This window comes from Xiphophorus couchianus, chromosome 10 (genome assembly GCF_001444195.1).
Source record: "Xiphophorus couchianus chromosome 10, X_couchianus-1.0, whole genome shotgun sequence".
NCBI lineage: Eukaryota > Metazoa > Chordata > Actinopteri > Cyprinodontiformes > Poeciliidae > Xiphophorus > Xiphophorus couchianus.
Window position 1 is genome coordinate 11,936,943 of NC_040237.1, and position 26,825 is coordinate 11,963,767.

At 40.6% G+C, this 26,825-nt stretch overlaps 1 protein-coding gene across 3 annotated transcripts in view; it reads right to left on the reverse strand.

Annotated features, from left to right (window-relative positions):
• The window catches only part of aatkb (apoptosis-associated tyrosine kinase b), a 59,428-nt gene that overhangs the window by 18,017 nt on the left and 14,586 nt on the right, over positions 1-26,825 (reverse strand). For 2 of the 3 annotated variants that reach the window (XM_028030102.1, XM_028030103.1), the window contains exons 2-3: positions 10,541-10,674; positions 1,211-1,352 (exon numbers count right to left, since the gene is read on the reverse strand). In XM_028030102.1, coding sequence (XP_027885903.1) covers positions 1,211-1,352; positions 10,541-10,674 — 276 coding nt within the window. Of the gene's footprint in view, positions 1-1,210; positions 1,353-4,500; positions 4,868-10,540; positions 10,675-26,825 lie in introns of those variants that run through there. The other variant, XM_028030104.1, reaches the window with a different exon arrangement.

Here is a 26,825-nt window from a genome sequence, read left to right on the forward strand (position 1 = left end):
AAGTGTTGGGTCACTGCGGAATATAAATGCATGCCACCGTGTTGGTCTATTCCATAAAATCCCCCCAATAAACACAATGAAGTTTGTGGCTGTTGCAAAAGTTTCCACACTTTTGCAAGGTACGCCATTGCCGCGAAAACAGTTTAAGCTCTGTTTGTGCGCAAGTGGATGCAGAAAAAGCAGACCGCATTATGTCAGAATGACACAAAGTTCCTGAAAGATCCCTTAAAACTGAAAGCAGCACTGTGCATCTGATCCAGTTACTTCGTAAAAACTAAAATCAATATCTGAAAATGATGTCAGAGGGTGAGGTTGTCCCAACGGCGCAGTAATGAATCCCCTGCCTGCTTCGACATTTGGTTTCTATCTTTCGCCGAGGACGAAACATGTGTTCAGCAGTCGGTTCGCTTGACGAAAGGCGAACATGTGCAGAAAGATTTGCTTTTCACTTTCCCTACGAAACTTCTTTTAAAAAGTAGTCAGCGGGATAATTAAAATTATTAATTTCATAGATTCATAGACGCGACAGACTTAACAGCAGTTTGAATTAGTTTTGAAATAAATAAGAGAATACATTTCCTCCAGGATTCTTTGTGCTTCCGTGAGTCGGATCCGCTAAGTCTCGTGTCACGAGTTTATCAGGCAGGATCGCTCCCATAATGCACAACAACTCACATTGTTCCTGAGAGGCAGAAGCACTGAGAGAGGAATACTCTCACTGGGGTTTTGTGCTCTCACATGCCTCACATACCAGCGAACTGCAGCGTAGGCCGACTGCCTGGACGCTATTATGCAACTTGCAGATGTTTGTGGGAGAAAGTTAAAGAGTTCATTCTGCAGTTGCCCTGCAGCAATGAATTATGGGATAGGTGGAGGCCCAACTGACCAGCATCGGGGCGGTGCTCACTCCGGGGAAACGCGACTCTCCTCAGGCTCCTTTTTGCTCTCACACCCTTCAAATGTGCGTGTGTGTGGGTGTGTGTGCGCGTGTGAAACTATCTGGCACCTCTGCAGAGCTGCTGCTAGGCTTGCATCATCAATGATATCATGATTAGGTATTGTTCAACAACGCATTCATCTTCTCAGTCATCGTCGTCATCCATCAAAGTTAAGGCTGCAGAGGCACATGAAGTTCTAACCTTGCAGGACAAGGAGGCGCGTTGGAGGAGCTTAGGAGGGCGAGAGGAGAGCGAGCCGAACTTTGACTCACCAGATCGGGCCGGCTGCTTGGTGGTCGGGAGGGAAACTTCGGTGAGCGGCAGGACGTAGACGTCCGGAGTACCCTGGGAGACCGTGGAGGCCAAGGTGGACATGTCTGCGTGGTACTCGTCACAGTCCACATTCTCGAATTCCTTAAACAAAAAGATACACAAACTCTTTGAAAAATGTACAGATGAGCCTGCTACTTGAGTCAGACAAGGAAACAATGTTTCTTTTTATTATTTCTATTGTTTTCAACCTAATCAATGACAGGAATTTTAAAATGTTCATTTTCTAACTTTCTATGAGAGCCAGGTGTGCTACAATGCGAAAGCTACTTCCTTGTAAACAAAAGATGTAGTTTCAGATGCTTGGCTCTGAACTACTCCATCACTGCAGTGAGCAACAGACCTAATTTCAATGCTGATTTAAACAAAAACCTCATTTAGAGGTTTTACATCACAGTTCAAAAATCTCAGTTAAACTGATCAGGTTTCAACTTCCAAGCTTATTTTTACGTCAGTTTGATTTCATAAAGTGCTACAGATAAAATAATTTTTGTTGAACTCTTCACTAATAATACAATGAAATGGAAAATAATGCAATATACTTTGTCTGTTCTTTCTTTTTTTATGTCTGAAGCTTGTTTGTTTAGCTGTCATATCGGCAGGTGGGTAGCTCCCCACCACCAGGGGGAGCTACCCACTTCTCATGCTATTTCCCGACATAACCAGCAGAATATTTGAGTGAACTGACTTTTAGCCATCATGTAGCCAACATGTAGTATGTATACCACTATTGCCTGTGGATGCAAATCCAACACAATCATAATTTTTCCTAAATTTCACACTAAAACAGACAGCAGTTAAGTTACTAGGGATAAAAGGTTTATAAGTTTGTAACTGAAAAAGATCAAATATACTTCCTTCAAAAAGACGAAGTGGAGTCTAATGGTTTGGGTCTACATGGCCAAGTGTTTGTTTTCCCAAAGTGTGCTGAAGTAAGCTCCAGTCTGGAGTTTATAAATGTACTAATGTGATGTGTAAATAATTCTTCTCCTGTTGGTCAAATAAAGTAAATGTATTGGTTTCACTTATTTTGAATGACTTGCGGACAACGCAGCAACCAGATACCTTTGATTTTCTGAAATAAAATGTGGAAAGTTTCTGGTTTTTCTGGCCCAAGAGTCGAAGCAGAGCCGAGATAAACTGCAGCAAGCTGTGCTGGCCCGGTTCTGTTTTCCTGTGAGGCCGTTGGAGAGTCAGAGCGTAAACAGAGTCCCTCCGTTAAATCCAGGGATTATTAGCTCTGAGACTACATGTATCTCAGTCCTAAACTTCACAGATCAGACTGCAGATATTGATCCTCAGGAGCCGTTTGGAAATCAGACTGCAGACGAACGCTTCTCCGCCTCCTTTTTACTTCAAAAACAAATTTTTATGTTTTACAAAGAACAAACAGTGGCGAAATAAACTTTTTTTTTTTCTAAATGTGACAGCGTGAACCCATCTGTTGAACTCACATCTCCTTCTCAGGGCGCTACAGCGATCTGTGCCTGTAATCTAATTAAAACAATGATGAGATGTCAGAGAGACCATTGGAGTGACCAGAGTTTTTTGTTTTGTTTTGTTTTTTTCTGGCTGCATGGAACATGATGCAACACAGTGATGCCCCTCCCCAACGTACTGCTGCAAACTGCTAGTCAGCCATCAATGGAATAATGGTAAAAACAGGATTTTAATTATGAAAACAAAGACATGTAAAAAGTGAAAAGCTGCTGTTCTACATGTGAAAACATTCACAGCGGATGTGGTTCGGGAGTATAATGAAATGCCTTCTGGACGCCTCACAGGCTAAGAGGAGACCTTAAAGATGATCCAGGAATGAGGAGCAAGAGAGTCATTCTGGCCTAGGAAAGCACTGCAGAGCAGGAAAGTGCTGATGGAGAAAAGAATGTCGGTTTTCTTTTCTTTTGAACACTTTATTTTCAGATTTCTCATTATACAAAACCGACAGCAGACAGATTTAAGACACACTAACAATGCATACCAACAAGTGGTTCGTCATTTGAACACCAAATGCAGAGAAGAAAAAGGAAAAAAACCCAGCACCAAATTATAGAAGCAAGATGTATACATCCTGGTGGAAACATCTAGATCTGAAATTGTGACAACCTTATCTCATAGTGACAGAGCTACTCTGTGAATGATAATACATTAACATAATTAGGAAACGGTAGCACGTTCTAGTACTTTTCATTACGTCTCTCGGCCATCGGTTAAAAGACAGTCAAATATCCTTCCTGGTCAAGAGTATCAGGGAAGCAAAGGCATCAACCTAATACCATTGTATTAGGTTGATGAGAGGTTTGTTGAGACACTGAGTGGGTTTGGATCCAAATCTCTTTTACAGATATGGGAGAAAACTTTGACGTTTCAGTATTGTTTCGATCTTAAGTAACTCGATGTACGGATGGATGCTGCAGACTACCTGCCCGACTAATCGCTATTTTTTCCCTTCCAGTTATAAAACTGTGAGAATTTCACACCGTCTTCAGGACTGTTCACATCCGCGGAAATGAAGTCAAGTTGTACTGTAAGAACCAAAAGTAAAATATCACTCTAAACCTTTTGCTGCGTTGATAACGTCTTCTGAAAGATTTCTTTTGTCCGTCGTGAACAGCAGCACAGCTGAGGATGTGGGGAGGGAGTTGGCTGCATCCACAGGCCGGATGTCAGAATAAAAGTCCCTCAGATGGGATCTGGAGGGCTGTGGGGTCCCATCACTGGAAAAATGTGACCCGCTGCAGCCCTCTGCAACACCCACACAAACACATGTGCACATAAACACCTCCGTCTCCCGCTTCCTCCTGTCCCCCAGGAATGCGAGCGCACACACACTGGCGCAGGCCGCGGACCCCTCCTTCTGCCTCTGCTCCAAACCTTCACACGGCCCCGCTCGCCCCCTCTCTCACATCCAACATGTGTTTTCAGTCTCTGCAGCGACACTCTGTCACAAACATACACAACGCTGCGTTTAAAAAAAGAAAAGACTCGACGCGGTGCTCGGTTTGCTTCCTTCTTCTCTGAAAAGATTCAATTTTGTGAATTGCAAATAATCTCTTCTCCAAACAGTCAAAATAAATCAAGAAATATGTCATTACAGAGAGAACTCTGCAACCTTTCAACACATGCATTAAACTTGGATGCAACATTTGCAACTTTGCAATGAATAAATTTGTTTTTTAACAAATCTTCTAACTGAATTCTTCTGAAAATGTATAGTTCTGCAAGAACTTACCTTCTACCAAAGATGACAAACACCCCCAAATTCATCATTTCAGCCTTTTTCTTGGTTTCCCACAACCACACTCACACACGCACACACACACACACCCACGCAGTGAGGTGATGAGTGGAGGGCAGCAGGCGGATGGCTGAGGGAGCAAAAAGTTTCATCATTCTGCTGAGAGAGAGAAGGAGGAAGAAGATCTGCAGCTGACCACAGACTGTCCCCAAGTTTGCCAGGATGGAGGGATGAAGGGGAGAAAAAGCTAACAGAGGAAGGGAGAAAGGAAGAGGGAGGAGCGCAGAGGCTCCCAGTGCACAGCCTGGAGCGGACCTCTGGTCATCTGGAGAGGGAGAGGAGAGACGCCGAGGCCTCCCAAAAATGTGAGAAAACATACAAATGGGAAGAAGAGGAGGAGGAAAGAGAGAAGGAGGAGGAGGGGTTCACATACTGCACATGTGACATCACTGGATGTCTTTGTGTCTGTCCTGAAAACTCCTGCAGGACAGTCACCCCGATATGTACCAAGAAAAACATGAGCGTTATAAGCCAAAGTCTGACTCTGACGTTTGACATTTAGTCCAAGATGTAATTAAAAACAGTCAGAGTGGATTTTTCTGTTTATCTCCACGGCTTCACGCGTTTTACTGCGACGCTTCTACAGCGTTTTGCGTTAAAACCGCATAATGTCACAGAAAAGACTTGGGCTGCTTAGAATCACGAAATCTCACTTGGAAACCTGATTTTCAAGTTTCCGTTTAAAGAGTCAGAACAGAATCTATAGTTACATAAATATCACTAATGTTAAGCTTTTTACTGCTCATTAAAATCATTCTTCACTGAGAGAGAGCAATTAAACAACTTCAGGGATTCTTAAACACAAGAGTTTTGTCCATAAATGTTCAAAAACATACATTCTTAAAAATAAAAATAGTCCTCTGGCTAATATTTGGGTAAATGACCCTCAGAAAGTGGGACGTCTATTTCAGACTTTTTGAAGCTGTCAACAAACTTTGGACATTTTTCTGACTCAGTATTCGACTACTTTTCCTGGCAGCGTCGATGGAGTTCATTTAAATTGGTTGGTACCAGCAGATTTCAGAAAGTCAAATTTAAGACTCTTTAGGATCTTCTTAGTGCCACAATGAATGAAATTTAAGACAGAAAAAACACCCTGTACTGGGTTTTAAGCGTAGTCCATAACTGCTCAATTACACTTTTGTCATTTTTACACCAATGGCAAACATTTATCAGATGCAGTCGGCATTTGCTGAACTTTTACAACTAGACAAATTATTGCAATTATTAAAAATGGACATAAAAATGCAGATTGTGGAACTCGTGAGATTTTCACTTTTCAGATCTGCTTTTTTTTTGTCTAAATGAACTCCAACAGTGGCAGATGCTCCATCACAGGACAAGTCCCCGTCTGGTTTTTTTCAGTAACACAGGAAGCCTTTTCTATCATTGCCCTTGAAGTCTTTTTTTTTCTTCATCTCTTTGAAATTCCCTCTTCCTCCTCTGTTAGAGGCAAATGGGGCCCTGAGGCCGGATGCACTGTGAGCTCATGGAAAAACCCTTCCTCACACACACTCAGTCCTCCTCTGTTCCCACAAACCCCTCACCGCACTCTGAACACACCTTGAACACACCCTGATCACACCCTGAACACTCCCTGGTCACACCCTGGTCACACCCTGATCACACCTGATCATATCCTGAACACTCCCTGACAGGTTTCAGAAGTCTGACCAAACAAGCGACCATCATAAAGTCAAACAAAGTTAAAGAGGAAACTATCTTCAATCAGAAGCAGCAGTCTGTAACAGAGACTTGCTCTGCTTTAGTTTATATAAGTGGTTCTCTTCATGAATAGGTGAGCTGTGATGGCTCCATTGCATGAAAAACAGATTTAATTTTCTTTCCCTCTGTTTTAAAATTATTATTAATAAAATGGGTAACACTTTATTTGAAGGGGTGTGCATAAGACTGACATGACACTGTCATAAACATGACATAACACCTGATATGAACATGAAGGAGTCTTCATGAATGTTTACAACTGTTGTCATGAAGTGTCATTCGGTACATAATGACGCTTTTAGTGCGAAATTGCTCTAAAAGTCCATTAAAAGTCTCAACTTTGCATTAAAAGTGTCATTATTTACCGTATGACAACAGTCATAGTCATTCAGGAAGACTCCTTCAGGTTCATAACCGGTGTTATGTCATGTTTATGACGGTATTATGTCAGTCTTATGGACACACCTTCAAATAAAATGTTACCATGAAAGGCCAGAAAACATGCAGCAGTAACCAGAGTTTTGTGTGACTGTATGGAGCGAAGTAGTAAAGTCTCACTGTGGATTCTGAAGGCAGCTACACTTTGACAACTAAAAATATTGGTTGTTTAAAGTAACTCTTGTCAAACTGAATGGACAGTGTTTGACACTACAGGATTAGATTCACTGTTTTAGATCCGGATCCGGTTCTTCTCCGTCGCATCTTCCAGCTCTTCCAGTAAAATATTTGAGCTTCCTGTCTTTGTTATTTTTGCAGCTGATTGCAGGGCAGACAGTTAATTTAATCACTGCAAATTGCAGTTTGCCTTGGGTTTCTGCAAATGGGTTTAATCTTACAGTTCTAATCAGCTAAGTGAGTCTTTATGAACCGTCTTTGCATGATTGTGAATGTATAGCAGAATATAAAAAGGAAATAGTGGAGAGGATTCACAAAATGACCGTTTTTAAATCACTCTGTACCAGCAGAGAGTTGTGGATCCTCCAGCACTTTAGTCAGGTCTTCAGCATTTAAAATAAATAATCTGGTGTTGATTTAGATCCAAACCGCAGCAGCAGCACAGAGGATCCTCACATTCAGTCAGACATACCTGACAAAAACCATGAAAAGTTAAACAAAGAGAAGAAAACAGCAGAAAATGTGAAGATGTACCCAGAGGCTAAAGCTCCTAATTATTAAAGCAATCCCTCATCTCTCCAAGAATTTGAGCAAAAATCGTTAATCTTTATCTGCTGTGTTCAACAGAGTTTAACCAAATAAACACCGTTTAAGCCGACGATAATTATGTTAATTTCTTGCATTATTTTGTAAAACAAAGTGTGGAATAACTCAATCTCTTCTGCCGAATCCCAGCAGAGAGGCTTGTTGTGGAGGAACTCTCAGAAGTTCTAATGAGCTGCATTAAACATGCAGAGAAACTCGGTCTTCTGTAGATTGTTTTCTCAAAAATACATTTTCATTCTTATTCTCGTGCTGAGATCTTCAGATGTTCTGTTTGGACCCAACAGGAGCCTAAAAGCAACAGATATCCCTAAGGCTGTGTCAAGAAAATCCGAGCTCATCCCACTTCCCCATGCTGGAGATTTAAGTTTAACAGTAATAATAAATAAAGTTATCTTTAAAATGAATCACTCAAGTGATATCAAGGCCCAACAGTAGACTTAAGTGTCAATAAAATAAATCTGGTTGTGTGTGTTGTTTTTGTCTCATGCAAACTTTGCTTTAATTCTACTTTTTTCTATCTAATCATAAGAAATCATAGTCAGTCAGAGAGAGTCATTAAACAAGAAAAGCAGGTTTCCTGGAAAAAGAGGAAGTTTCCAGCCTGCAGATTTATAAAAATAGCTGAGACTATTCCTTAGTTTAAAGCATGAAAGTTTTAAAGAATGAAATCTAAACATTATTAGTAATTGGATAAGATTCAAAGTAAAATACTTATATTAATATTGGTTTACTTGTAATAATACTTACACTTATATTTGTGGGAACACTTACAAGAAAAACAAGTAACTGTAACTTTAGTATTAAATAATTAGAATCATGGATTATTCTTGGTTTCTTTTCAGAAAAACATCTGTAATAACTCACATTAAGATCATAATAAGAGTAACTAATAAGTTATGGTTATAAAATCATAAATGAATGATAGATCAGAGAAGCTGAAGAAAATAAATGTGATATAAGTTATGGTTATAAAATTATAAATGAATGCTAAATCAGAGAAGCTAAAGAAAATAAATGTGATATAAATGTGATTTTGACATTAAACTTGAAATGGTGTAAAAAGGTGTAACTGCAATTAAACATCACTGATATGTTGGAGGTAGAGAGTAGGTGAAAGGTTGTGCAGGCAAAGGACACAGGAGGTTGAGCAACCCTGAGACATTGGCACAGACATCAGGAAATGTCTGTAAGACAGTGATGGATATGAGATCATCTGTCTAAGCAGACAGCAGGCGCACCAGGGGGGTGGATAAACCCTATATAAGGTGGGTGCAAAAGAGGAACCTTTCGTTGGATCCTCCGGGCAGCTTCGAGCCAAGATCGAGATGGACAAAGAACTCTGCAGCTGAAGAAGAGCCGGGGCCACAGAGCCGAAGACTGTCCTGCTCATGGAGACTAACCCGTCAGGCCCACAACCTGTGGCTTCGAATCGCACTTCTCTCATCGGCTGGGTTCAGACCCCAAAGACAAAGATGAAGACAAAGGCAAAGACAAAGAAGAAGAACTGGTGCCTTCCTTCCTGCCAGCACCAAGTCCTGTGTGACCTCAGCATCCATGCGGAGAAGAAGCTCATCAGACCTGCGGAGATCCTGGCCTTCGCCGATCAACATCTTCCTCCTGCTGCAGCACCTTCTTCATCATCAAGCCAGGTCTGGGGTTCGAAACACCAAACTCCGTCCGTCTCTCTCAAAGGTTCCCTTTTTTAGTTCTCAGTGTCAGCAGTAGGGAAAGATAGACTAGATGACTGATTTTACTTATTTGATTATTTCTGCTACTGAATTAAGCTGTACTGACCCTTGCAAAAATGCCTTACTAATAAAATATTTAGCATAAAGAAAATCTAAAGATGTTGTGGACATTCAGTTAATGAGTCACCTTAAAGTTCTTTGATGGTTGTAAAATAGCTATGATGTTTGATTCTGGAGAGGAAAAAGTGGAAAATGTTTTTAGGTTGCTGGTAGCCCAAATGTAAAACCTCATCCTTGGTACTCGCCCGAGTCACTAAAACCTACCTGGTTCAATAACAAATGCACGTTGTAAAATAGAGAACGAGCGACCGTTAACAGGTGTGCTCTGTGAAACTAGTTGGCTGTAGGCTGCTCAGTCTGGCTAATTCACAGGGGGAAGAAGGGTGGGACACCTGGATGTAGGCCGTCAGAAACCAGGCGAATCGTTTCTCGAAACCAGCTTAAACAGAGTTTACTTCAGTTCTGGACAGGGTAAATCCCAGCAGATTTAGGAAACTCAACGTACCCGTTAGAAGGAGAGCTGGTAGCACATCTCCCCTCTCAGAAGAGGAAGTACGAGAGTGAGAGAGTAGAGACAGAAAGGAGGGGGGGGTGTTGCGCAACAACAGCTGACAGGCTACTTTTGTCAAAAGCCATTTGAACCCAAGCAGTCGTGGCACCGAGCCACTGAAAGCTGCTTCTACTGTCTGTGGGTCTTAACGGTGCATGAACGTTTATTTCTAGGATTTAAGAAAATACGTTTATCAAAAAAAATCCGTCTTCACTTGTAGGTGAACTCCACAGCAAGCATAGAATAAATAAAAATAAATTTAAAAAACAATGTATGTCACCATTTTTTTTCTTCTTCTTCTGCCCCATTCCACTTCGCGCCGTGACCCAGTTCGTTTCTCTGTTGCGTCCACAAGGCGGTCACGCAGCGCTGCGGGGCCCGCACCGCTCCACAAACACAAACTCATCCCGCTTTGTTTGCGCCTCTTCCTGCTTCCCATCTGCATAAACAACACCGGCTGGCTTTCATCCAGAGGATGAAGAGACGCAGCGAATGGCTCAGCTTCAGTGAGTAACTCCGAATGCCTCCAGATTAAATTTCATTTTACCATCACCATGTGTGTGCTTTTAAAGTTTTGGGGTTTGATTTTTTTTTTAAACACAAGCCTTCATTTAATATGAACTGTGCTGTGTTCTAATTACTTTAAACATGTCTAAAAGTAGATTTGCTCGTCTTTTTCCCCCCTGTCTTTGTGTGTCAGTTTTCATTCAAAGCTCATCATTCGTCCCACCTTGAAGCCCATCTTGCCCTTCTTGCAGCAGAGGCAGGCCAGCATGAGGAAGACGAAGGTGAAGAGACCCGAGAAGGAGATGGCCACCACGGCCAGAGAGGACGACCAAGAGAGCTCGCTCAGTGGAGCACCATCTGCAGGACACAGAGAGCAAAGCACAATGTCAGCTGCTGAACTCAACGCTGCGTGATAATCTGATAAGGTCCGTGTTGGAGCATGTTGTAATTTATATCAGCAGCAAGACCAAAAGCGTAAAAAGTGAGGGGCTTCCTTTGCCTTTTGATGAATGTTCTGCTGTAGAGACGTTTGCATGTTTGATTTAAAACCTAGAATCATGCTTTTGTGTTGGGAATGAAATACTCTGCGACAATATAGTCCTGCAGATTTTACTCACAGAACAATAAAGTCGAATAAAAGCCCGGCCCCCACAACGCAGGCGGCACATTTTCTCCTCCACCTCACTTTTTCATTAAAGTTTTATTTAGGGGGCCCAGAAGTGATTTACATTTCTCTAAATTTCATCTGTTTTTCCCCCCCAAATAATGTTCAGACTGAATACATTAGGAATTTATGAGGTTGTGAATAAAGTTCACGGATATTTTTGTGTCACTGCGACACTGCAGTGGCCCAGAAACACACTTACACTGTGAAACGTCGGCCTGAAAACACCCAGACCTTTTCGTTGAATTAGAACTTTTTAGTATTATCTGCTAGGCTTTTTCATAAGAATCCAACAGACCTGACAGCACAGCGCTGTATCGAGAGCCTTCAGATGGAAAGTGAATGGTTCAATGAGGAACGTTACATCAACTGAATGTTTGCAATATTTTTGCAAGAATGCCCTGCGTTTGAATCAGGACCGCAGGTCTTTCTGCATGGAGTTGGCATGTTCTCTCTGTCCATGCTATGGGACGTCATGCACCAGCCAAAAATATGGAGAAAACATGGATGGATTATTGGTCTGAGCCTCAACTTTAAGGTTACTTCTATTTTTTATGAATGACATGAAAGCTGAGTAGTAATTCATGTGCAGCTTTAATTTTGAACTATGAAACTGAAATTAAAGAAATAATCACAGAAGAGGAGCAAACAGAAACAATAATTTACAACAAATCAGAATCACAGAAGCCATCGGGGATGTTGAACCCGAAAAACACAAAACAAAAGCACAAAATTTAAGAAATGAAATTGGCCACTAAGAATTAAACACAGCAAAGGCCGTGATTCACAAATATAGAGGTTCATTCAATTATGTTAACGCATCTTTGAGACAAATTATCTGTAGTCCTTCCAAAAATCCCTCCAAAAATCCTTTTTGGAGATTTCAGTCTCACTTCCAGAGCATAAGGAATGCTCTGTATGCTGTGGAATACGGAGCAAACATCTAGACAGTTTGACAGTTTGTGATAGTCAAGCTGTCTAGATGTAAAGCCAGCAGACAGCAGCATAAAATCTTACCTAGTGTTTTTGTCTAGTTTCTGGTGCAAATGTCTTCATACACTCAAAACTAGACAAAACTAACTTAGGAGTAACTTTTTTGTATAAGCTTGAGGAGCTTCTTAAAGTTATTATCCCTTCTTGTTCCATTGGTAGATTATTTCACTTATAAAAAGACATTTTTCCATGTAATAAGTGAAAAAATAAAAGTAGTATTTTCTCATATAAGTTCCTTTATTACTCAAATGTATGTTAGTTTGTGTACTACTACATCTCAAGTGTGCTAATATATTTGTACTTACCAAAAATACTTGGTAAAATTTTGTGTTTTTGCAGAGAAGTTACAGAAAGTGCTGGTGTTACAGAAACAGAAGTGAAATGTATTTAAATATACAGAATATTGCTAGCTAATTTTCTGTCTGCATGGAAGATACTTGAAGGTATCAGGAGACAAAATATTGAGAGAACAAAAATATGATTTTAGCAATATCTTCACAAACTGAGTAAATGTTGAATATAGTCATTTAGCCTCGGCTAAACCAGTATTATGTGATTGAGGACTTATAGAACGAAAAAAATGCACTTAAAAAGTTTGTTTTTGTTTTTTTGGCTTTTTGCATCTTTATAAATATTGCATTTTGCTATTTAAAAAAAATCTCTGATTAATGTAGAATAACCCAACGTGTTGCATTTTAAATTACGGATGAAAAAATCTGCCTGTGGCAGATTTTTGTGAATTTGACGGATGTGCAGCATTTTGCTTGCAGATTCGTTCAGTAAGTCTTCCGGGCAGCACATGTCGCCGAAGGAAAACCAAGGAGCCCTGGAGTTAAATCCGAAGTGAGAGGTAGAGGTAAACAACATAAAGGTTTAATGCATTTAAAGAATCACATTTGTTCTCCTCGTCGAGCCGTTTCTATTGGACCGTTTCCCTTTTTCCATCCCAGCGAGTCCCTTTGACCACAACCCCGAAGCAGGAAGCTCACCGTCAGGGAGGGCTTCGAGCGTCTCGTCCCGTCTCGCCAACAACCCGCTCGCAGCATTACTACGGCTTTCATTTTCCTCACTTTCCGACGGCTACCGAAATGCAAATGGTTACCACGGAAACAGAAAGCCAAGCAGGATTGCTTTTAGCTGTAAATCTCTCCCATCGATTCTGCCAACAGCCCTGCCACCCAGCTGCATACACACACACACACACACACGCACACACACACACACACACACACACACACACACACACACATTTGGTGCTGCTGATCCTCTACATTCTGGTGCAACTTGCTCTCATGACTATCCAGCATTCAAGCTCTTAGTTTAATTGGAAAGAGAGTAAACACTGTTGTCTACACAGGCTGCTTGGCACAAGGCACAAGTAAGAGGAAATTATAGTAGAGAATTAATAATAACAATAATAATAATAATTATGACAAAAACATGCTCAGTTTAACTGAAACCTTCTGCTTTCCCATAAAGTGCAACATGAAGCCGTGTGCAGCTCTATAGGAGGAATGGTGGAACTATCTGGAAATGCTACATCAGGCCATTCATCTTTAATTACTCATTTGTCAGGGGGATAATTATGGAGAGCCGAGGATATTCTTACTAAGTTGTGGTTTATGTAAAACTCCCACGCTTCCCACCTCACCCAGCAGCAGAAAACACAGCCTAACTGTGCGAGTACTATTAATATTTAAAGAAGCAGCTGCGGTGCGTGTGCAGGAAAGCTTTTAAATCCTGGCACTACGTGCGTTTTTTGAGCAAATACAGAGCGGCCAGAAAAACATCTACCTAAAAACACGGCCTCGCAAAAGGGTTTCAGTATTTCAGACCAACATAAAGAAGCACATTTTGGTGAAGTGGAAGGAAAATGAAAATGACGGCTTTTGAGATTTTTTGTGATAAATCAAAAGAGTGAAGTCCACAAAATAAAATGGAGTTAGAAGTCCCCTGTTTAGTCAAGAGAGTTGTGTGATTTAATCATGAACACAGCGGAAAGGTCAGGAAGAGGCTGGTGGGAAGATTAATGGAAGAAAACCTGTTACGGTGGCAAAAGACTTGAGACAGGGGCGGAGATTCACCTCAGCAGAATGACAAGCCGAAACATCGGATGTTTAATCGATTAATCCATTATATTGATTAATCAAATGTTGTGTTTTTGAAGATTTTATTTGTGGAAAATCTGGATTTTTTTTTTTCCACCAATGCCCTTCTTCTGTCCAGAGTGACGTTCACTCTCCCAAGACCTACCATCTTTTTTTTTTTTTTTTTACAGCTTGAACGATTGAAATGAAAGCCAGTTTTTTAAAAGATATTTTCTGTCATTTGTATTTTTTTTTAAAGAAAAAACATGAGGGTGAAAAGAAAAACTGATTTAGATTGGAATTTTCGATTAAAAAAAACAACAATCAGAGATTTTAATTTTAAACCATGTCAGCCAGCTCTAGGCTGAATACAAGCCACACTTTTCAGATCCTAATTTGTAAAACAAAAAATAATAAGAGGAAAAAAAATCCATTACCTACTAAAGTCACATAAAGTGTCACTTTATGTGACACTTTACTGGTGTCACATAAAGTGACTGAAGTCTGAAGTTGTTTGCAAAAAAATTGAAGTGGCATAAACATTTGACTTTAAATACGATACCTGATATTTTACAACACTTTGTTACCCTTTTATTTTATTATTTTTAAAGGTTTTTGTGGCTTTTATTCAAAAGTAGATTGAAATGAGTAAGAGGAGAAGAAGAGAATCAAACTCGAGACAATTGTTTTGAGAATTTAACCTTCATATATGATGCATCTACCACTGAGCCATGTGGTTCTCCTCCCCTTTATTTTATCTTACTTATTACTGAGGTCAAAAGCACTTCACCACAGAGCAAGACGCTGCACGTGACCTAGATTTCTTGAAAAAAATTTAAAAAACCACAAATCTTGAGGTAGATATGCAATCCCACTAGATTCCACTTAGTCATACACCTGTTCAAATTACGTTTTCTATATTTTCTGCAGTCTGTACAACAAGCAGAGTAGAAGGTAAAATCCTTTGCTGGGTTAAGATGGTTGCAGCAGTGAAAAAGGAAGGACATCAGTTTAAGGCTGATTTATCCAGATGAAGAGACCAGAGAGGTAAAGCAAACAGATGCAGCAGAAAGCTGACGGCAGCAGTTCTTATTTGAGGAGAGAGAAGGAGGAAATGAAAGAAGGTAAAATTAATGTGAGGAACTGGAGCAGCGGCACCTGAACAGCTCCGAGGCCCGACACAACCCAAACAGTCATCAATGATCCAATAACCCACCAACAAATATCTCTCCACCGCGCGTTCTCCTGCAGATGTGGAAAATTCATGCGACCGACTGCTAATTCAAATGAAACCGAGAAGATTCACCCTCTGATTGGCTGTAATGAGACAAAATCCAACGAGATAAATGCGTCTGCTGAAGGACTCAAACACACAACGCGTTTTTTTTTGGAGATGCTGCGTTCCCTCCACCAGCACCAGCAGCATGAGCGCCACAACGCTTCTGGCCTCGAGCCATTTCGAGTCTCCCAGGGCAGAAAAGCTGGTGCACACGTTCATGACTGAAAAAATGAGAACTGGGAAAGACAACAAGGAAACGGAAGAATTCAAGAAAGCCCCAAAAAGCTCCGATCTCTGCAGCACTCAGAGCTGCAGCCGCTTCGCCTTCCATGCAGGGGAGTCCAAACTGTTTCGATCCGACTAGCCTCACGTGTTCGTTCTGCCGGAGCAGGACGAGAAGAGGGAAAACAGTCGGTGGGGATTTCTGCAGCCTGATGAGAGCTCTGTCCTGTGTTTCTGCCTGAAAACACCGTTCAGTGTAACTTTTTATGAGCTAAACATCTTCTAGTCAGGTAAAAAATGGACCCAAAGCTACACAGCAGTCAGCTTAGATTAGATAAGGCTGGTAACCTGAAAACTTTATGTCACTGTCATCACAGACACCAGAAATGTATAAATGATTTAAGTGTAACCTGCAAAGATCTACAGCATCCTGATAAACATTTCATGTCTTCTAGTCACAAAAGAAATGAAAATGTCAACCTTCCTGTGAAAAAACTGGATGTTTTCAAGAACAATTCACTTTTTTATGGCAACTTAAGAAGCTTAAATGCTTGGAGTGCTTGACTTCGTTATAGTGTGCTGTTTTGTATAGTGAAATGTAATCTACTGGATAAACCACTGGCTCTGTCTGCTGCAGAAAAGACTCACTTAAGATCCAAACTGTCCCTTTTACAGCATTTCATAACAACGCAGAAAACTCTTCCTACACATTTTTTTTATTTCTCAGACTGAAGAAAGTGATAATCAGAAACATTTTAATGGCATTTGTCAATTGCAAGTGCTGCGACATAAAAATTATTCTCTTTTTAGTATGCGCTTTGTAATCTCATTAACACTTTACAACAGAAACGCAGTTCATTAGGTAAAAAGGTACAATGTAATATTGAAAAACATGATTTGGACAAAGATTTCTAGTGAAAACGGTGATGCATCTGGAAGAAAGTTTCTCTTCTGGGTGACAGGATGGAGATTTTATCTACATTTACAATTCGCGTACATAAATAAAGGCTCATACCTCAGAGTTAGCATCTGCAGAGGCACATAGACATCGTTACTGTTGCTACTCTGTAGCTCAAGTCATGAAAACATCAAAGACGCATAAATTGCTCGCATGGAACAAACTAAAAAATCATTTAAAATGTAAAAATCTTTTCAGGGCTGTTAGTTTTGCTTTAAGTCAAATATGTTATGTTTTCCTGCAGCTAATCACATCTGCAGGGTTCTGTCTCTGAAATGTCAGACTTGCCCTCTGCAGTAACTCCAGGACGGACAAAGAAGAAGAAGAGTGTCCCGTCGCCGTCGGCGGTAAGTGGATCACGCTTCTATGGACTAAACGTTTTGTGTTTGAAATGTCCTAATGAAATCTGAAAGTGAAAAGGTGTATTTCTAAAACCTGACAGCGAGTATGCTCTCACGTTTCTGACCCAGTGACACACAACACGGCAGCAGCGGTGATGTTTTCTAAGGAACATGGAGTCAGCTGTCAGGGTTTGAGTCACTGTACTGGTTAGACTGGGCCTGTCGGTGACTCTGAAGAGGAGCTGGTGTGTCAGTCCGTCACATCACAGGACAAAACGGACAACAGTGTGACCGTTTCATCCACCTGGATCAGTCGAACTCTTTAGACGCAGCACCATCCCTCATGCAGCTGCAGCTCAGCGCAGACAGAAGTGAAAACTTCCGAAGGGCTGGACTGAGTCCAGAGGAGGATTCTGTAAAGCGATCCCAATTAGGGATGAAGGAAGCCGAACGAGCCAAGAGCCTCGTCTTAAAACGCGGACAGGCGAGGTGACGTGATCAGCATCATCAAGCCGGCAAAAAGGATCGAAAATATCTTTATAGCAGAAATCATTACAGTTACTGAGGCTTAAGGAGAAGACATGAAAGGATTTCTGTTGGTTCGCACACGGGAGGGTGAACAAGACAAAAACCACAAAGAGAATGCAAGAAAAGGATTTCAGTCAAAATGCAGGTTTGGCTGACGGCAGCTTTAATTAAAGGTCAGCCTCTTCCACTTGTACTTCAAACAGAGGACAACTGAACCGGCTCATGTTGTTTCACACAGCTGGAAGTTGCTGCTTGTTAGTTAATGAGCATCCAGAGGTGGGGAACATTTTACTAAAACCAAACTAGAGGGCATGCCCAAAAATTAGGGACCATGTTGAACACCAAGAGAAATATTTTTTTGAACCTTCACTGTGGGGTTCTGGAGCAGGTAATGGCTTCGCCCGTCACACGTCGCCGTGGGAACAAGTCCTGTGTTCAGAAGGACTGACAGAGAACCAAACAGGTTGTCAGAAAACCGGGAGATGATTCACAGACGACAGGTTAGTTTTTATAGTTTTTAGCTGAACGGAACCATCAGAAATATTACTTTATCGATCAAATCAAAGCAGTTTTATCCGTATTCTGCCAAATTCCATCAATGTGAAAGGATGTTCAGTGTTATTTAATTTTAAGAAACACTCGCTGAATGCAGAGGGAACTATTTATTAATATTTCAGCAGTTTTTTTTATGGGTTTTATCAATACATTCTGCCACAGAAGGTCTTTGAGGATATTTATTGTCCTGATGTGGCCCAAAAGGAAAATGAGTTTAACACCTCTGGTTCGGCCTGTCACCATAAATTTTGCTGGACGATAAATTGTCCCAGAACTTATTGTAGATAAACAGTAACATTGTCGTTTTAAGACCATAATAGTAGTAACGGCATAAAAATGCAAGAACACATTCTCAAATATCAACAACCTTTAAATTCTAATGGACATTTAAACACCGGAACCGGAAGACATTTGGAAAATCCAAGATAAATAATGAAAACAACAGAAACAACAAATAAAATCAATTATGGAGTCTGCAAGCAAAGTTGTCTTTAAAAAAAAGAGATGGAGAGTTGAGCCAGACTGAATACCTGTATCTGTCAGTTTTTGGTAAAGAGAAAAACAATAAATCAAGCAAATGAAAATTATTGCGTTTCTTTTAATTTATCGTGCGATTAACTGATTTATTATTCAGTGTGACAGGCCTACCTGTGGTCTAGCGTTTTTCTCTACAGCATTGCTGTGATTACTGTCAAAGACTCAGTGTGTTTTATACCTAAGCTCAGGTAATAGCAAGTGGTCCAAAATAAAAAAATATCTTTTCTGAAGTTTTTTCTTCATGTTGACATGCACACATACTTTAAGGCCTTGTGTGTGTGTGTCAGAAACTCAGCGTGAGAGTGGACACAATCCGCAGGATCAGCAGACAAGCCACACTTTAATGGTTCCTTTGAGCTAATGGAGTAGAAAAAGGCTGTGCAAGTGTCCTGGGTAAGTTTTACTGCTAAAGCAGTCCAGCTTTATCCCTTTACTCTTAAAAAAAAAAAAAACGCACTCCTGAATACAAAGTGAAATAAGAAAATAAAAGCCCTGAAGATTGTAAACAGAAGATAAGGAACGGATACAATCGATACAAGCTCCTCGCTGCGATGTCTGCATGAGTGTATCTGTGCGCCAAAGCGGTGACAGAGATAAAGCTTCAGCTCTCGCAGCCAACACAGACGCAACGTCACAGACGCTGGCAGAGGGCGGATAAATCATCGCTCCCCTCTCCATCCTCTCCCTTCCCCGCTGCTGCTGCTGCTGCTGACACCACACTTTCTACCGGGGACGGAGGCCGGGCATGACAACGAGAGGAGTCATCATTCCCGAAGAAATCACACCGATGCAGAATGTGATGGTGACAGGAGGGAAAGCAGATGGGGCGGTGGTGGCTAATCCAGCTTGATTGGGGGCAAACAGTGCGTGAAATGGACAACGCCGACGGTCTGACGGCGAAGTCGTGTCAGAGGTCAAAGTGCGAGGCGACCCGCCGCATCTGGTCGCTCGCATTTCCGCAGACAAACGAACGACACCGACAGCAATCCGAATGTAAACACGACCGGATGTTCACGAGCAGCTGCCGCGGCGACTGGCTCACGCGGAGCCGGTAAATAAAATAAAATAAATAAATAAATGATGCAACGAACACATAAAAATCAGCTGGTTTCTATGGCAACGTCTTCCCTGAAATCCAGTTCAGACTCATTCAAATGCTCGCAGAGGCCGAGCCAGGAAGGAAAGAAAAACAACTGAGCAATGACGACAGGAAGAAAATCAAGTATTTCCCCCTGAACAGCGTGAAGGAAAAAAACAACAACAAAAAAAAACAGCTGAAATGTTTTTTACGAACACTTCCAGGAGGCGTAATTACCACTTTGAAGGGTTTTTTTTTCACTGCAGAAAATCGGCCTCAGAGTCTCTGAACAATAAGTGAATAGTATGACAAAAATAATAAGCCAAAATAGTGTGTTTGTCTTTCGTTCCTTTTTGAGATTTTTAATGGAATTTTTTTTTTCTACCAAAACTCTTACTTTTACTTTTGGATTCTGCGCTGCCTTAGTTCTGCTGGTATGTCAGGAACTTGAACGAATCTCTGCCTAAAATTCTTCAAAATACGTCAGATCTGACCTTTCGCCCCCTGGAAATGCTCTGTTCAAGTAGAATGAGAAAGTCTGAATTGAATTCTTGGCTTAGCCACAATGGTGTCCTGAATCTTCAACATGTGAATGTTTTATAACCTTGAAGTGTTGCGTTCAAAAGAAGTTTGGATATTTTAACCCACATCAGAAATCAGGTGTAAATATTACATTATTATCTCGTACTGGATAGTGATTAATGTGTCTGAGGTTTGAAACTGTGTGTCTACAAGGATAGTTTGTTTACATTCCTGGCCTCCATCTTGCTTAGGGAATGTGGTAATGGCTCACTAGCATGATGAAGCTAATTTAAGAACTCTAAATGAGTCCTTAAATAAATGTAACTTCATTTGATCAATACATCTGTGATTTCACACAATAAATTTGACTGATAGAATAATTCTTGTTATAAGGAACCTACAGAACCTTGACCTGAACGAAGAGAAATAAGTGAAAGTTGTGCTTTTTTTAATAAACCACAGTGGGCATTTTGGGATCCCTGGCAAGATAATAAAAACAAACATCACACCTAGCAACATCAATTTGACAGGTGACAAGCTATGATCAATTTTGACAGCTTAAACCGCTGTAAAAAAAACAAACAAAAAAACAAACTAAAGTTTATATTTTCTGACAGCTCTTGTCCAATACACAGTTTGTGTTTCCTAATGGGAAATAAACTCCTTCCAGAGAAATGCTTTTTTTCCTACTCACAAAATACCAAGATTTACAGTTTCTAAGGGAAAAAGCAGCCATTAATGATATTATTTTAAATATTTCCACTCAAAGATGTTTTTTATGCAGAGGTCTATTCCATGAGCTGTCAACAAATGTTGGTACTCCACTGATGCCTTTTTCTGCAGAAACAGTTTCACCTCAGATATTTGTGTGTATGTTGAAGCTGCAAATTCAACGGGGATAAAGAGGCAGTGTTATGTAAAATGGACTTTGTTTGAGCTTTACGTCATGTTCTAAAGTTATTCCCTCACTGAAAACAAACCTGGAGTGTTGCCTTGATTCTAACATGCATGTTTGAGAAATACTTTAATCACTCAGCTCCTTCAGACTAGCAGCAGCAATTAAACATCTGGTGAAACTACACATCAGCTGAGCTCATTATATGAGCCATTTGTCAGAGTACAAATGTATTTAAAGGGTTAATAGAGGAGCCATGTTGTGATGACTTTCTGACGGTGAGCAGGAGATTTTAAAGAGACAGACGCCCAATTTCAAGCCATTAAATCACAAAGTCAAATTTCTTTAAAGTCATACTTGATATTTGTATCACTTTTTATAACAACTCAAGGTAACATAGTCACTTTATTGTGCTATAACGAGGCTGGAAGATCCATAAAAGTGCCCCATAAATCCAATAAATATTCCATCTATTCAGATTATACAAAAAGACCAAAAAACGTCTTGAGCAGATCAAAAGATTAGACAAACAAAATAAACTTTTTCATGTCTATCTAAAAAAAACAACTTACATTTTGTCAGTTTTTCATAGATTCCTCACAATCATGTCATTTTACTTTCATCTCTTCTCTAATTGTCTTCACCTTTTTCTCTTCCAGCTGGGCTTGCTCTGCGTTTCGAAGCTCTCCTCATCCTGCTGCTCTTTAACAGCTACAGTGTGGATGCTGCACTAAACGATGCTGAGCATTCGTGATTCATGTGGGAGTTGGGCCTTCCCTGCTTGCTGCATCAGGCGGCCCACGTACAGGAAACTAGATTACACAGGAAGCTGGGATCCTGAGCTCCCAACACGGAACGGGGCAGGAACACGGTTCCCTGGAGTTGCCGTGTTTTCCACGCTGTTTGACAGCAGAAATGAAAAAGAGGGGCGGCGGGTTGGAGGGAGTATGCTCTCATCTATCTGCCCCAACAAAGGCTTGGCTCTTACTAAAGTCCAACTCCCCTCCCAACCTCTTCCTGAGGCTGGGTTTCGACCCCTCCATCGGCTCACCTGCACCGTCTAGCACAGACTACACTTTATCTCTGTCTGACTGAGTTTCACCTTCTTTACTTTTCCTAAAATGCTCCCTCCCTTTCATAGTTCACCTAGCTCCTCTTTCATTCTTTCCCATCGGGCTGGTAAAGGTTTGAACGAGCTCCACTTTAAAAGCAGTGGATTGGATGCTATGTGCTGCGTCCAATCGTAACGTTCTGATTGATAGACTGAAAAGATTGGAGTGTTTTGGTACTGAGGTAATCTGCTTCAGAATACCTGGATTAAGTCGCGTTATTAAAGAAATCCAAATAAGCAAAGATCATCAGTGGGGTTCCTTAAGGCTCTACTTTCAGGCCTTTCTCATTTATCATCGATATTGTAGCACTACAATATCATTTACAACACATGTGCTGAAGACATACAGTTCTATGTTGCCGTGTCACTGCATGACCATCATCCCTTACAGTCACTGAGTTAAGTGTGTATTTAATACCAATAAATGAATGGATCAGAATTTCCTCAAAACTTATGCAGACAAAACAAAAGTCACAACTTTTGGTGTTGAAATCCAAGATTAGAGGTCAGCACTTAAACAGACGCTTAATAAGAGAAAGTGAGGAATCCGAGTCACCATCTTTTAAAACATTGGTGAAATGAAGTTTTTCCTGTCAAAACCAGACACAGAAAAACTGGTGCATGCACTAGTCTTTGTAAAACAAACAAACAAGCAAAAAACAAACAAAAACAATCATGCAGCTGTAGCTCAGCCGAAATGCTGCCGCCAGAGTCCTGACCAACACCAAAAAAAGAGCCATATTATATCAATCCTGAAATCACTGAACTGGCTCCATTTAGGGATAAACTCTCCTCCTCTATATTATATTTTCTTCATTTCCTTCTCATTCCTTTCATTCTTTTTATGTTTTCAATTTTAATTTTTCTTCCTCTTTTCACACATTTTTTTAATTTATGCTTTCCTTCTTTATCTCTTCTCTTAGCATTTCTTCAGCTCATGTTTTGTTTTTTATCTGTTGTAATGGGTCTAAAATCACACATTGAGGTTTTAAACTCTTTGTAGCATTTCTACCTATTTCACTTCATTTCTAAGCGTCTTCCGGATGGGATGAACTTTGGTCAGCACATCGAGGCTTTGCTCAGAGCTGTTAGCAATGCTCTGTCATTTCTCTCTTTCGATGCCCGATTTGTTGCTCATCACATGAGCTTCAGTTCACTCTTTAATATTTAAACCAAAGCTGTGGAGTGCATCTGACTGTGTGTGACAACGCAGTGATCTCTGTGTGCCTGTGATCTGTTAAAAGGTCAAAACACAAAGAGAAGCAGCAGTGCGATCTGTTCCTTCTGACCTCCCATCATAGAAACAACATAAAGGGCACTCCTTTGTTTGTACTCTTCTTTTCTTCCCATCCTAAAATAGCTTTTCTCCTGGGATGATGGGATTTTATGGTATGAACGCATGCAAGTGGGTTTGTTTCTGTGCTTTTTCGTTCTGTGCGATTAGGAGCGGTTAATAATTCAAAACAAACTACTAAGATTGAAAAAAGATTTTAAACGGTTATTACTTATTGAAGCCAAAATTGTAAAAATGTACTTGAAAAGGGGGGGTCTTAGTAGTTTGTTGGTTTTCGGATACAGGTGTGCTCAACACAACGCCGACGTGGAAAGACATCAGGAACGGACTTGTAGAAGCAACTGGTGCTGCTCATCATCCTTTGCCGGGATCGTCAAGTCATTTCAAAGCTATCAGAACTACATCGCTCCATACAGAGGATCATTATTCACAGCTTTATCTATTTACCGTTTAAGTAAGTTTAGTGCAGAATGTCCATGTTTCTCTACCCCTAGCATGTTCAATCTGCCCCACAAAGCACCTTTCACACACTCAGTTCATGTAGCGACCAAGATAATAACAACATCCGTACAAAACTTTATTTATGCTTTTTAACATTTTACCACATATTAAAATATTAACCACTTTTGCAAGTTATAAATGAAATAAATGTTGGAACAAAATGAACCGCTTTTCCGACAGCTGCACAAACTGGGTCATGGAAATGATGAAGCGATGTGGGAAAGAAGAGAGGTCTGAAGTTCTTCACCGAGTCAACCAGAAAACAACTGCTGAGTTCCTCTGGCTGAAGGATTTTGAATCATGGGGTGTGTTTGGTTTTTCCACAAACAGCTTCACCAGTTTGACCTCAACTCTGTGAAGCAATTTGAATAGATTTAGAATCAGGTCAAGGCCAGATCAGTTTTAATATGTACAGAGAAGTAAAATCCTTTAATTGTAAGAGGGTGTGTTTTGTTTTTCTCATTACCATATAAAAAAAACTTTAGAACAGTGATTGTTGTAAATGTGTGTACATTTTTAAACGTCTACAATTTGTCACATATCAGTCTGATATTTAAACTCTAATGGCTCAGGACTTTACCGGTGAAGGAACTCAAGTTTCAATAAAGGAAATCTACTGTAAACGGCCTAAATCATCTGCAATAATGCAGGTAATTGTCCCTAAAATTCCCAAGAAAATTGGGATGGATCACCTTTTGAATCCCTGTTAGTGCTTCTGTAGCATCATCACATTTGTCACAGTGGGAGGCAGCTCATGCAAACGCTTTTCTATATCTTGTAATATGCAGCGAGCAGCTTCACTGAGCAGAGTAATTGTCAAGATGTCAACTAGAGAATATCATTCAGTGTGTGTGTTTGCAGAGAAAGCTTGGCATTTATCACGTCCGTGTAGATGCAGCAGTAACACACACACACACACACACACCCACGCACACAGAAAGGGGGATTGTGGTTCTCTGAAGCTGGCAGTTCGTGTGTCGCTGCAGCGAAGCGTGAAAACATAACAAAAGCGCGTGTAGGTGCAGCACCATTAAGCATGCACGTGTAGATTGCAGTAAAGTGGAAGATGAGGCCTGATGACGCTGCGTAACGCAGACCGGAGGAAAATATGCAAGACGGTGCACCTGAGTAAACCTGGCAGAACGAAGCGGAAAGCCGTCCTGCTGTTTGAGGTTTTATCTGGATGAATCATCTCAGCTGCTGAGTTTTATTGACTTAGAAAACACATACCATCACAGATCAGACGGTGGAGCTGGTTACGCTTCACTCTCTGCTCTGACCCTCCTCTCCATCCCCTCCTCTCCCTGTTCTCACCCCCTCAGACTCTGAGTGGAGCTGAATCTTTACAGTCAGCTGGATCAGAATAAATCTCTCCGTTGCTGCCGGCTCTCACTGCACACGCTCAGCTACATCACATCTCAGATATCAAGCGAGAGAGACGTTGCGCAACACTCTTCACGCACTCTTCGTCGTCATTAGCAGGGCTATAATGTAAAGCATCGTGTAGCACTACAGATAGTGCCGCTCAGAGGTTGCAGCTATGGTTTAAAACAAAAAGAAGGGCTGTTGATTATTAGAGTGAAGCCGCATTAATGATTAATTAGAACCCGTACCTCTGTAGCTCATGGTGTAGCAATTATGAGCTCTGACTTTAATCTCACAGTTCAGTCAACAGTAAAAAGCATTTCATCCCTTAATGAACTCATCTTACAAACTATAGGAGTGGGCGATATATACATAGAATTTTATCGCGATATTTTGTGGTACAATTCTGATAACAATAACAATTACAAACTATTTATCGCTTCTTCTTTAGGTAACTGTATGGCTGTGACTGCCTGGTGCCACAAACATGAATACAGTTCTTGAAAAGCTTTCCCATTTAAAATAAGCTTCTTCTGGACACTTCTTGCTTAACGAAGTGTGATTTGTATCACTAAGCTCCACACAGTAACTTCCTTTAATTATGTTTTCCAATTTACTGATACTTACAGATGCTCTAGTAACATAAACAATGGAGAAAATATTTGGCAGATTTTTTTTTGTTTGTTTTTATCATTACTTAAATTTAGTGAGATAATGATAATTCAAAATTCCCATCATGATAAGAATTTTTTCAAGATAATTGTTAATATGATTAAAGCCCAAAACTACAAGCATCTCTTGAAAATCATTAGACTTTTGTACTGCAGATGAGTGATAGGCTGGTCAACAGATTAACATGAACTCGATTGTTCATAAGCTGTATTCCACCTCTGGTGTCTTTCACAAGAGAAGTGTCTCCAACTTTTTACTCTGCATAAAAGAGGACAAACGTGGGCCGCATTTTGGATCCAAGCTTATTTCCAAGGAAATAGATGGAATATCAAAAACCAAAATAAAATGTAAAAAAAAAAAAATCTTGGAGTTTTCTTTGAAAATCCATCCATTTTCTGTTCACCCTTGTCCCTAATGGGGTCGGGAGGGTTGCTGGTGCCTATCTCCAGCTACGTTCCGGGCGAGAGGCGGGGTACACCCTGGACAGGTCGCCAGTCTGTCGCAGGGCAACACAGAGACATACAGGACAAACAACCATGCACACACACACTCACACCTAGGGAGAATTTAGAGAAACCAATTGACCTGACAGTCATGTTTTTGGACTGTGGGAGGAAGCCGGAGTACCCGGAGAGAACCCACGCATGCACAGGGAGAACATGCAAACTCCATGCAGAAAGACCCCGGCCGGGAATCGAACCCAGGACCTTCTTGCTGCAAGGCAACAGTGCTACCAACTGCGCCACTGTACAGCCCTAATAATACAATATATAATTGTTTATTATATAATACAAATTATATCATAAACTGTAAACTGTATTTAATAAATACAGTTTATTAAACTGAAATAAACTGTTTCAGTTCATTTAAAACTGAAACAAAGTTCAGTTTTAAATAATATTATAA